The sequence below is a fragment of the Eurypyga helias genome, unplaced genomic scaffold, assembly GCF_000690775.1.
Source record: "Eurypyga helias isolate BGI_N326 unplaced genomic scaffold, ASM69077v1 scaffold21261, whole genome shotgun sequence".
In the NCBI taxonomy this organism is placed as follows: Eukaryota; Metazoa; Chordata; class Aves; order Eurypygiformes; family Eurypygidae; genus Eurypyga; species Eurypyga helias.
Window position 1 is genome coordinate 36,306 of NW_010233213.1, and position 13,190 is coordinate 49,495.

Below are 13,190 nucleotides of genomic sequence, written 5' to 3' on the forward strand. Positions count from 1 at the left end.
AGCTATGTGAGGGTTAGTCACAATGGCATTCATTAAAACCAGGGAATTCTTTCATTTTCCTGTTCTCTCCTAAAGAAAAATCAGCACACCAAATTTTGCCTGTGGGCTTCTCTACTTATCTCACCAGAATTGATGCAAACCTCAGTAAAGCTAGGGACTGTCACAATTGCACTAGATTTTATGTCAAGCACAACATTCCAGACATTTGTGAGCAGGACTGTACGTTGTTCACCTTCACTAAACTAAACCCAGTAGTCTTGAATTGGATCAGAGCTGAACTGGTATGGAAAAGTCCATAGTCTAACACCCAGCACGGAGAACGAAGGGATTCATGTTTGAACCCTATATTTCTAAATCCTAAGGCACCTCTTACATCACTGATTAAAGCAGAATCATTAATTAAAGCAGACTTTAAAGAAGACACGGATTATATGAAACACTGAACTCGGTCCTTACAGCTCTCCAAATCCAACATGCATTCTTGCTCATCCATCGGATACTTGGAAAGGTCCATATCACAGGCCACCGTTGAGGTAATCCTGTTCCAAGCAACATGAACACCAGTTAGTTGCATTCAGAAGCCTTTTTTCCTCAGAACTCAAAGACTAAATGGAAACCTTAATATTAATACAGAAAACTATTTTCCAAATCCTTATGGCTATTGTCTTTACTAAGACTGTGGGGGGAAACTGAAGGAAGGTCAAATGACTTGTCTAATGTCAGAGGATGCTTCAACGACTTCTGATGATAAAAAGGACTTTTCTGAGCCCAGTCTGCTCCTTTCCACTGTCCCCAGGATCTTTACCAATACCTTAAGGGTGACTCTGAACCTAGAAGTTCAAAGGTCCAGACTTACTAACTTTTAGAACATTACACAATTAACTTTAAATATAGTTACTGAGTTCTAGCAAGAACACTCTTCCAAAGTGAGGAAATAATACCTTCTCTGTGTGAAAGATTGGGAAGTTGAGCCTAAATCAGGCTCATAGTTCTCGTGGAAAATAGTGAGCGAGTAGAGAACAGAGTCTTTGCTCAGTGTTCAGCATCTCAATGCCTAGTGATATATTTTTAAGAGATGCTTATCTCCCATTAAAGACTTTTTGAAAGTGGTCAGTGATTATGCCGCTGAAAATGTGTTTGTGTTGCCCAAGACACCTTCCTGGCAGTGTAATCCTTTGAAAGCAAAGGGATCCCTGATAGGAGCCATCAGTACTTTCTTCCATTTTAAATTAATAATTATTTTAGGAAATCATCTTAGGAAAACCGAGCGATTACTTTACAGTCTGTTCATAAAGTTAATACATTTGCACTCCTCCTCGCTCACCTGATGCTGTATAAAATGACTCCATCTGGCTGGAGCCTGATAAGTTTGTTCTCCACAGTCACATCATGGAACCAGGCGGACTTGGCATTTACTATGAAAGTATCCGGCAACCAGAGCTTGTCCACAAACCGGCTGTCTAAGCCCAGAGTTTCGTTGGTGTGGTTGTAAGACAGACGGTCATCTCGCCAGCTCTGGTGCAAAAATACTGTCATGGTATATTCCTATGAAAAGAGAAACCCCAATAAAACAGTGCCCCTAAACAATATATAACATGTTGCAAGTGTTGCGTATGTCTTAATGAAGAAAATATGTTTATTTATCTCTACAAGTACAACTTTTGGGTTTGAAGGTTTTTTAAAGCAAAACTACAAACTCAGTAAAATTTATGCACCTGTAATGAAGGCAAAGGATGGAGGGAAAGTAAAACTGTTGGGTTTAAAATTAAATCTATTGTGTTTCAGAAATGCAGTTAATTCATGCCTGTGCTTGTTTATGCGAATTGTAAGTTGTTATACTCCACTGCTTTACTGAAAGGTCTTTACATAAAAGAGAAGCATCTCACAACCAACCATTCCCTCAGCTTCTTTCTGGAAGTCTCTGTGGTGAAAAGCAATCTGAGCAGAAGTTGGAGTCAATGCTTAAAATTAGGCTTTCTGTTATTAAATGTTGCACAGATCCAACCTTGCTAACCGTAGTAAGAACCCTCAGTGACTAATACATGGCTAGGTTCTTGTAATTGCCAATGTCTGCCAGAAGAGACTCTGCCTGTGTCTTGAAATACAATGTTCTTCACAGTATCTTCTTGTAGTAATTTCTCCACTCCAAACATGCTGGGGATAAACTATTTCTCTCGTTAGTTTTCTACACTTTCTATCATTGCGGCACAAACATTCATAACTTGTTAGGTTTAACCCATAACATGCTGTGCTGGTTTTAGTTGGGATAGAGTTAATTTTCCTCACAGTAACTAGTCTAAGGCTACATTTTGGTTGTGCTGAGAAGAATATTGATAACATACGCATGTTTTAGTTGTTGCTAAGCAATGTCTGTAACAAGTCAAGAACTTTCTCAGTTTCAGATACTGCATCTGAGTTCCCAGCTACTTCTCTACAAGAAGCTGAGAGGGGACACAGTCAGGACAGCTGGCCCAAAGTGACCAAGGGCGTATTCCATTCCGTAAGATGTCATGTTCAGTATATAAACTAGGGGAGTGGGCTGGGTGTTGGTCTCTCTCTGTCTGTCTCATTGGGGCTCTTTCGCTCTCTGGCTTGGGCTCTCACTGCTCAGGACAGGCTGGGTGTTGGTCGGTGGGTGGTAAGTGTTTGTATCATGTTTTCATTACATGCTATTATATAATATTAGTATTACTAGTATCATTAGTATTATTGGAATTATTACTAGTATCATTATTTTATTTAATTTACTTTCAATTATTAAATTGTTCTTATCTCAACCCATGAGTTTGTTGTCTTTTCCTCCAATTCTCCTCCCTATCCCGCTGGCGGAGGAGGGAGGTGAGTGAGCGGCTGCGTAGTACTTAGTTGCTGACTGGGGTTAAACCGCGACACGTACCATGTTCACTTCTGAGATGTGGTCAATGCTGGCTACTTCAATTGCCAGAGCAACATTAACAGGCGGACCTGAGAAAAAATGTTTGAATGGGGTGATTTACATCATCATAGAACCTATAAAAATATAGATGACTCAACACAATTCTTTCATACAGCCTGGGTTCATAAGTGTTTTCCATAATAAAATACACTTTCCAAGTAGATTCTACCTTAGGGCAAGAGGTTTAAATCTTTTGCAGATTTCATCCCCCATTTCCAACAGAACACCTCACTTCATGAGATTCAAGCATAACTACTGAAAATTATGGAATTCCTTTTAGAAACCACATCATCTAGCTTAAGACAGCATGACTTCAAGCAAATGCAGAAATTATCGCCACTTAAGGTAATCCAAAAATCCTTCAACCCAGATATCAGAGATTTAAGAACTGTATCAGCAAGAAGACTGCATTACTAATTCTGTTGTGCAGTCTGCCTTTTTTCAAGTCAAAGCAAATTGTTGATTGTTACTATTTTTGGTATCCAAGTAACAGATAACCACAATCTTTTAATCACGTAGAGGATGAAGTTCACATAGAGGGTAGAAGGATTGTAAGAAACAAAAAAGACATTATTCTCAAAGTCTCACCTCCAATCCCAGGCCTGAAATTACGTGCATACCCTTTCATTAAATCATCCAGGTTGGGTAACCAAGATATTTCGATGTTGGAACCTATGTAATCTCCGATGTCATTCATAGCTCTAGATAGAGAGAATAAGCATCTTTTACAACTTGGCCATGTTTACAAACAGAAAAACAACAGAAAATGGAAGACACTGACTTATTTTACGCCAGAGACCACCTACAGTACAATCAGCTATATTGGTAGTTTAGTGGAAAACACTGTATATAGACAGGAAACCCATTTCTGTTTAAACTGAAACATATTTCAGGCAAGACTATGGCCTCTTTCTGAAATACAAGTACATACTTCTTTTAAGGTTTTTTCTTTTTCCAAAAAAAAGTGGGAAAAAGATTTAGAAATTTAAAGAAAGCATGAGGGAAACCAAGACACACTGTATACTGCATAAAATGCATCTGTGGAAATGCAGCTATCTGGGTAGCAGGATACAGCAGCTGTGACAGTTCCTAGTACCACTCTGGAACAGCTGAGATCGAGAAGGCTGGTGTATTGTCAAATGTGATGGGAAAACTAAAAATTACACAGCTGGAACTTGGATTTAACATGTCTGATACTGTGAAAAGCACCACTGGGCCTCAGAAATAGAAAAACAGTGCTAATAGAAGGTGTACAAACACATGAAAACTGCAGTGATACGGTCGAAAAGGAGATCTTGCTTAAAGAGGGAACAGCTGAAAGCATGGAAGTGCCGAAGGGGGCATCCGCATGGACCTGACCTGGCAGGGGCCTGCCTGTGGGCTGTCCTGAACCTTGAGGGGAGCAGACTATGGCACTGGAACTCAGGAGGTGATGTCCATGGCACCTGAAAGCCCTGTAGTTCTCCCTCATTCTGAGCCAAAGGGGTGGCTGCCTGCGGTCCAGGCGGCTCCGGTGCCTCCAGAAACCTCGAGGGGCCCGTGGTTCTGCAGTAAGGAGATGCCCATAGTGGTGAGCCTGAAGGATTTGGGCATTATCCTGGAACCTGAGGTGTGTTCCATGACCCTAGAAATGCAGGGACACGAGTCCTGACGATTTAGGGCCATTCCTGTCCGTAGCCTTGAGCGGTACGAGAGGTGTCCGTAACACCGAAATGTCTCGGTCGCATTCCACCTTCCCACAGGTGACCCAGAGTTTTGGGCACGTAGGGATGGCTCCATCATTCTGGGAGGGCCCCAGGTCACCTGCTTCTGCTGTTTTTCACTTGCCAGCATCAGGCAGTGTGGGTGTTTGGCCATCTGTCCTCAGGTCAGGAGCGTGGGATGCCGTAACGCACGCATCCCTTCGTACTCACTCCTAAGACCTGCGTGAGCCAGCAAACAGGCAGTGGGTTTTGTTTGGGAGGTAATGTGTTGCTGTCAGATCTGTGCAGCATGCCACAGTCCTCCTCCCAGAAATAAGGCTCTATCTCTCAGGTGCTAGGCACATGCTTCTTTCTGATGCAGTGAGGCTCCCTGCAGACATTAGCACAGTTTCTTGTTGCCGTTTTCCACCACCTGGCCCATGCCAGCTCCTCAACCCTCCTGGTACAAGCAGTTACGTGGGTATTCCATAAACTCTTACAAAGACAAGCTTATATCATCTTCATTAACTGTTTAAACTGAGCTGGCAGACTAAATTTGAAGCAGATCTGTGGCTGCTCACACAGTTCCTCTTGCCAGAACTGAGATTGACATGACATGGAAAGTAAAATGTAAGAGTGTGACAGCGTCTACCACAACTATTTGCAAAGAGAAAATTTGCCAGTGGTGTGAGAGGGTCTATCTGAGTGCAAGTGCTGTATCAAAACCTCCTGAGCACTGCTTTAGCATCTTCCACTGAGTTCAGCAATAAATACGGCATCTGAGAGATAGATACCACTCGTAACAGAGGAGAAACTCATTAAACATCGACAAAAGGCTGCAGACTAATACACCATAAACACATTCTACCTCAGTACTTATGTAACTTTCTTAGAGTGTTCATGCGACATTGACCCACATGGAGCAAATGTTTTTTCTCTCCAGAATATGCCAGTCTGGGCATTCAGCACACGCAGTTACTGCTAGCACAGCAGCAGAGTACCCTACAATAACCAACGCTTCTTCTCACAGGCACTGAAAGAAAAATCTAAGGTTGCTCTGGTCATAAAATTGTTGCCCCAGATGTATGGAATCAATTATATAAGGAAGGAGTTCTGGGATTCCAATGTGTAATTCTAAGTTCTGAGCAGCAGAGACACTGAAAGCATAAGTGACCTCAAAGCATAGAGATGCTCCTCCAAAGTGAAACTTTGCCAGTTCACAGCGAAGTGTTAAAACTGGGGACAGATATTAAATTGCATTTGTAATGTTGCCTTGCCATAAGTACACTGCTCTATGTCCATCCCAAATGACTATCTCAGATAGTTCTCAGGTTCCTATATCTCTTCTGAGTAAGGATCTCGGAAGACTCAGAACTGTATTTTCAGCTACATAAAATGGAACAACATAATTGATTTAGACAAGGGCTTTGAAGATTTGTAACAGATGTTGACAGAGTTTCTTTCTTCCTTATTGGGTTTCATCAACTATGTAAACACTTCTTTCTATCAGACCGCTGTTTCGTACATGCTGGTCTTTCAGTCATCCAACTGTCAGTACTTACTTAAATGAAATTATAGTTTCATAATACTTGGAAAGATCCAGATGCTAAGGTCTGGCTTTCTTCTGCAATACCATCAGATATCGCAGTTCAGAAATTCTGTCGTGTATTTTCTTTTACATTCACTACCCTATTTCTGGAAATACTAAGGCTAGCAGTTAATACAGAAAACAAATAATTTCTTTAAATTAAGGCCTTGGCAGATTAGAGAATATGAGACTATGTTGAAAGTTTTTTGTTTAAAAATTTACTTCTTTGTAACTTGTAAGCCTCAGCCATAGATATGTAATGGTATTCCTAATCAGTAAAATACGTGAGCTCCTTTTATTGGTAAAGAATGATACTTTAAGCCTTTTAGTAATTAAATAACTAGAATACACTTGAATGAATATATCTCCCTAAAATATCTTTGCCTGTTCGGTAGAAGACCGTGCTTTTCAACCCATTTCTAAAACTGCAGCCAAGTTCTGTAGAGTTTTGAGAACAATACTCAAGTCAAAAGGTGACTACACCACAGTGACCTATCTTGCCTGCCCGATCTGTGAGGATGGGAGAATCTTGCTTTTGCTTCCTACATACACAACAGTATGAAAGTGCTAGGCATAAGTCATTGTAAAATTAGAATACCATGTATATTTATGAGTACTCGGCCTGAGAAAAATAGTAAGCACAAATTCTGCTGCTCCCCTTTCACAACAGGTATTGCCACTTGCGTCCATCACGAACTCATCCCCACATAGCTGACCTACAATCAATCACTTGATATAAAGATGTCCCTATAACTACTGCCAGCAGACTCACCTTTTTTGAAAAAACATGTACCGCATGCAGCAGTTATCCTATGTCAGGATTCTATTTTAATGGCAGCATATAAACTCATCCCCACATAGCTGACCTACAATCAATCACTTGCTATAAAGAAGTCATGTCCATATAACTACTGCCAGCAGACTCACCTTTTTTGAAAAAACATGTACCGCATGCAGCAGTTATCCTATGTCAGGATTCTATTTTAATGGCAGATTATAATCTAGAGGGAGTTTCACTTAAATATCCATGACACAATTAAAATTAATCTTGTTTCTATTGCTATTAAAGCCTTAGGGTCAGATCATCAGTGTAACAAAAGTGATGGAGTTAGTGGAGCTCTAGTCACTTAATACCAGTGAGGGTTATTAAGTATTACAGCTCAAATAATTTTATGGCTAGATTTACTTTGTAGATGTTTATACTACCGGTTCATTTTAAATGTGTTTGAACAAAATTGCTTTTACTCAGTTACTGTCATTCTCACACACTAGCATGGTGCTCACAGAATGGCTCCTGGATGCTCAAAGAGAGTATGTGAATCGGAATAAACTATAGTTTCATTCACGGTTACCACTGAGTTACCTTAGCTTTTGTGAATATTAGGCTTTTTTCATGCAGATGATTAAAGGACTAGACCATCTCTCCTACAAGGAGAAGCTGAGAGAGCTGGGACTGTTTAGCCTGGAAGCGAGAAGGCTGCAGGGGAATCTTACCCATGTATGTTATCATATATGTGAAGGGAGGGTGTAAACAAGGCAGAGCCAGGATCTTTGCAGTGGAGCCCAGGGACAAGACCAGAGGCAACGGGCACAGAAGGAAACATGGGAGGTTCAACATGAACTTCAGAAAATGCTTTTTCACTGTGAGGGCGACCAAGCACTGGACCAGGGTGCTGAGACAGGCTGTGGTCTCCCTCCTTGGCGATATTTAAATGTCATCTGAACACGTTCTGGGTTGGACCAGGTGACCTCCGGTGGTTCTTTCCAACCTCAACCATTCTCTGATCCTGTGAACCTGTATTTAATCTTTAAACTATCTGGCAATCACTTTAAACAGCCATATTCTTCAAATTACATTTTGACAGACTGACAGGGCAGCTGATGCAACAAGGGAAATAATACAGACATAGCAGGGCTGTATGTCATTCCCGGTCCTCCAGCACTAGAAACCTCCCATTTCCCTCTTTTTTTGTCCCCCAAGAATATTGAGGGAGAGGAGAAATATACTCAAGATTATTATTCTACCTATAATATTTTCATTTCCTTTTTATTTGGTGAAGACAGAAGTGTGAATATTAGCAGATAGTATAGTGGCCCTTGGTTAAAAATTATGATTTTGGAAAGCAGACCTCTATTTTCATGGCATTTTACAGACCAGTTTGTGGTAACTCCTCTAGACTTCTGTACATCAGATCCAGTACTTAAGTTACATGAAGGATGGTGGGAGAATTTAATTCATCCTTGATAAGCAGCTGGGATTATATATGGCCTAGAATATTATTAATTTATTGTACCTGAAAAAGGAAGATCGGCATAGAAAAGACACATTGGAAGGGATTAACTTTTCATACTGCAAGCAGCAAAGATGAAAAGAAAAAAACCCTACCATTAGTTGATTCAGCAACTTCACTACCTGACGTAAGCTGCTGTAAAGCTTGTTTTAGTAAGAAAAGGACTTCGTAAAAAGAAACTATTGATCTGTGAAATTCAAGGGGAATAACAGCTCATCGAAAAGCTTATATTTACTTTGCAGCACGCCATAGTGGAGTGCCTAGCTGACTGAATGGTGATAGAGTCATGTGTACCAATATCACTCTGGAAGTCATTCCCAAGTCTAAAGCTGAAGAAGGTGGTTTTTCATCTGCACTGTGACCCTGTACACATCTCATTTCAAGCAGATATTCGAGAGAATATATTTGCATCTGACCGTATCTGGATTTTAAGCATTGTGAGAACTTTAACAGAGCTCCTTGTTAGCAGTAGAAACCAGATTATTGTTTTACTGAGAAAAGAACAGTTAGTTCTCTTGCACACCAGAAAAAAAGGCAGAGGACATCACCTGGAAAAACTATGAAGCTCCTCTTTGCATAACAAAACCATCCTTGACACAGCTTACGGAAGGCAACGCCAGGTTATGGAAAGCAACTCCAAGCAATGAATCACACTTGACACAGAAATGCATCTCTTCCAGAGCCAAGTACTATCAGTTCTAGAATAAAAAGTATGTCTATCCCCAAATCCTTTCCAGTCGAGCTGATACCTTTCTCCCAGCTACGCAGGACCAGTGCATTCCACTACTGTGGAGTGATCTGGAGGAGAAGGATCTGGAGGAGAAGGATCAATCAACTTGGAGAGCACATGTTTAAAGAGCTTGTCAGGCAACTGAGGTATTATCCTGTCTTCACTATTTTCCAGAACACTGCTTCAAAACAGTCACAAGAAATTTATCAATATTACTAGAAAAAATCTGTTAAGTATTTAAATTACCCCAAGGGAAGAGGTGATCTATATGTTCTGTGTGAACGAGTGCACTACAGCAGCTGAACAAGAGATAACATTAGCAACATTATTTTTGCACAGCAGTGCCAAAAGCTCTAGCAGCCGTGCAAAAAGCTCAGCAGCATCTTTAATTCAGTGGCCAATAAGATGCTGATTTTAGGTCACACTCGGAGGAAGAGTGTGCTAACCTCCTGAGAAAAACATATAGCAGTAAGATGCAGAAAATCACTTTCTGCATCTTCTGTTTCTTCTTTAAATCACCTAACCTGATTCTGTTGGGACTGCGACATAGTAGTCACATGAATCCTTTAAGCTGGTTGATGGAAATACCAGTTTGACACTGAGGACTGGGGTGGTGTACATTTAATTTTGTTTGCGATAATATCTTGGGGATAACTGTCCCAGATCTCATTGCCACCGAAGAAAACTTTTTCTGGGGAAAAAGACAAGGAATACCCTGCAAATTCAGTGAGCAATCTGGCCTCTGTCAAACTCCAGGACTACCCAGAGCACTATGTGTATCCTTCCCATCTGCCACTGCTGACCCTAACTGAAGCTCACTGTAAATATGTTTTGTATTTTGAGATGTAATTGGAAAAGCATTAGGCTTAATTCATGGCAACCTTTTGAGTATCAAAGCCCTTATTTCCTCTCTGTGAGTTTCAAGCTGCAGAAAATGGACCACCCTTTGCATATATTCACATGTTAAAGCTGCTCTGTTTCCATGAATTGAAGTAAAAGGCTGAGGGAGACACACAACAGAAGAACAATTACATGCAAATGTATAAAAGTCATTTAACATAGTAGAATCTTAAATATAAAAGATACTCCTGTTTATAATTAGAGAATTAAAATCTATTTCAGTAAAGAGGTATGAAGTACAGACATACAACCTAAAGCTCCAATCAACAGTACTCCTTCCTCAGGCAAATGAAGAAATACTTCACTGAACGTATGTCAGCACACGACCTCACTCACTACGGCACATTTATGATTGCAGCATCCACAGCATATCCAATTCTGACAAAATAGTGGAAGCTACAGTCTTTGCCCCAAAGAGCTGTCAATCATATAAATGCCAAATGCCACTAATCACTGTCTCAAGCAGACCAAAAAGTACTACTTTTTACAAACGTTTACCTGAAAACCTCACTGGCCTAAGTAGGATGTGCTGACTTAGGCTGAATTTGGCTCATTCAGTTCAGTCAAATAGCACACATAGTAGAGAAATTGCTTCAAATACAGGTCTCTAAAGCACCCTGAAAGGATATTCAAAATTGCTGTGAGGAAGCAGGCTACATGCATCCCCCACTTCCCTCCTCTGCCGCACCGTAACATTATTTTAATAGATAATTTTGCCTTTGGGAAGTCTTATGTCATACCACCGAGTCCAGAACTCACTGAGGTGTTCCTCTGTTTCTGAACACGTTTTTGCTTACACCTGTCTATATACAATCTGCAGAACTCGCCATCAATTTAATGGTTTTGGATGGCCTCTGTAGTCCTAACCATGAATCCCATCACATTAAGAAAACAAAACCAGAGCAATAAAATGTAACTATTGGCAGTTTTGTCCTTTACTATAAAATCACAGTATTAATAAAATACTGCTTTTCACAAAAGCATCTCTTACAAAAAATAACTCTATGTAATAATACCATATTACAGAACACCAAGGATGAAAACTAAGGAAGTTGATGTGCTTCTTGGGCTCTTACAAGGGGAATTATTTCATAGGTCATCTACATGTGAGTAGTTTTACTGAAGCAAGGATAAAACGTTGGTATAGTTCTGTTTCATCAAAATTATACATGTAAGTAATGTTACTCACTTTTTACAAGATTAAACAATATTCTGCCATAGCCACTCTAAATCCTGAATCTTCAGAAAACTGCTGTACTAAACAGAGTAGCTTTCCGTGACCACTGAATGTCTTACACTTCGGCGTATTTGGAAAACTGCTACGGACTGAACCATTGGAATCCCACAAGCTAGAATTGCCTTACTCCCTGCTGTGACTACATACATTTCCACCAACTCACCACTATTGTGTAACTGGAGGAAGCAAGTCAAGTAACTAGGTAAGTAATCCAAATATAAATTAATTTATCCAACAAATTATAGGCTGCACATATCCTGGCAGTTGCTGTGCCTAGGAACAGACCTTGAAGACAGAAGCTGAGAAGGCTGACTCTTCCTTAAAATTCTTTTTTTTCTTCTTTTTTTATACTCAAACACCACTTTTCAACCAAAATACTTAATGTTAGCCCAAGTGCAGATAGAGAAACAGGATGACTGAAATGATGGGCAAGATCTTGACGCCCTTAGCTCATAAACTGTATTTTCTCTACCTACAGTGTAATACTGGAATGCTTCAGAGCACGAGGGTGTCGGGATCTGACCCTGGATAACAGATTCAAGGTCATAGGATAAATCATTATGTCAGTCCTAAATAAGAACAGTTGACTTGACACTTCTAATGCAAGATCCTTTTCCTTCCCAGTGAAAAAAAAATGGGATCTCACTAATTAATTCCAAAAACTGTAACAGTAATTTTATGTCTTACTACAATTATCACTTTGCTTCTCATACTCCTCTGAAGCTATTAATAATGTCTATAAATAAGTAGGAAGACCCCTTTAATACCACAGCCACCTCTGCTCTGGGTGATGTAGGCATGTTTTTACATTCAGCAAGTTCTTTTTTACTCCCCCTTCTATTTTCATTGCATAATCACGGCAGGCTTTCTCCACATCCAGCCTCCAGATCTGTAGAGAATATATAGAGAACATTGCCGGTTGCCTAGCTAACACCTCCCGAATATATGTGACTGAGAGTTGCAAACATATATCTTTACAATTTATTATTTTAAGAAATGGTTGGCGTTCTTCAAACGTGGTTTTTTTCCGAGATCTCTGCCAGCCTGTTCCTCTAAAGTTCAGGAGATTTAATGAACCCACTAGGAAGGAATGGCTGGATTTGGGGGGTTAAACTGTGCCACGGAGGCCCAGAGGAAAGATGTTCGGTTCGAACCCCACTGGTTGTGCTGGGGTTTATGGAAGTTTGATGTTCATGCAGGCCCCCTACAGAGCTCTTGAAGGGGATGAGGCTGCGCTGGGACGTGCAGTGCCGTTACAAAAAGTGATTGCCCCCAATTCACAGTAAGCGCTCTCGGGAAAAGGTTTCCATAGGCATCCTGTAAAAAACACCCCCCTGGATTAACCCAAGAAACTGCTGCTCCATTGGCAGGAGTGCATCCTCTGCTGGAAACCCCAGAAAAACAAAGATGGGGCACACTGAGGAAACTCTTCAGCCAAGACCCCTTTTTCTGCTAACACTCACTCAAGCAGTGGTAGCCCTTAAAGGGAGAGCATCCCTGGGAAAAGTGGGAGCGGGAGCTGCGGGCAGGGGAAGGACTAACAGCTACAGCCAGACGTGGCATTTTTCACCCCCAAAGAGCGGCTGCCTGAGGCCAGGCTAAGAAAGAAAGAGAAGGCGTCGTCTTACCTGATACACCTGTGCTGCTGGGTACACAGTAGAACCAAGGCAGGAAAAACCCAGGTAAGAAATTCCATTTTACTCCCATTTATTAGGCAGCGGCAACCAAAACCCAGGCTCCCAGGCTCTCTTGGCAGCTCCGCAGCCCCGGCAGCGTTGCCATCCTCGCCGCGGGAAGTTGAGGCTGAGTTTTAACGCGAGGTACGGT

The 13,190-nt window shown here is 41.0% G+C and overlaps 1 protein-coding gene across 1 annotated transcript in view; it reads right to left on the reverse strand.

The window, feature by feature from the left end:
* The window catches only part of GABRD (gamma-aminobutyric acid (GABA) A receptor, delta), an 18,843-nt gene extending 5,653 nt beyond the window's left edge, over positions 1-13,190 (reverse strand). The window contains exons 1-5 of the mRNA XM_010161678.1: positions 12,992-13,190; positions 3,524-3,636; positions 2,897-2,964; positions 1,325-1,545; positions 457-539 (exon numbers count right to left, since the gene is read on the reverse strand). Coding sequence (XP_010159980.1) covers positions 457-539; positions 1,325-1,545; positions 2,897-2,964; positions 3,524-3,636; positions 12,992-13,059 — 553 coding nt within the window. The 5' untranslated portion in view covers positions 13,060-13,190. The remainder of the gene's footprint in view (positions 1-456; positions 540-1,324; positions 1,546-2,896; positions 2,965-3,523; positions 3,637-12,991) is intronic.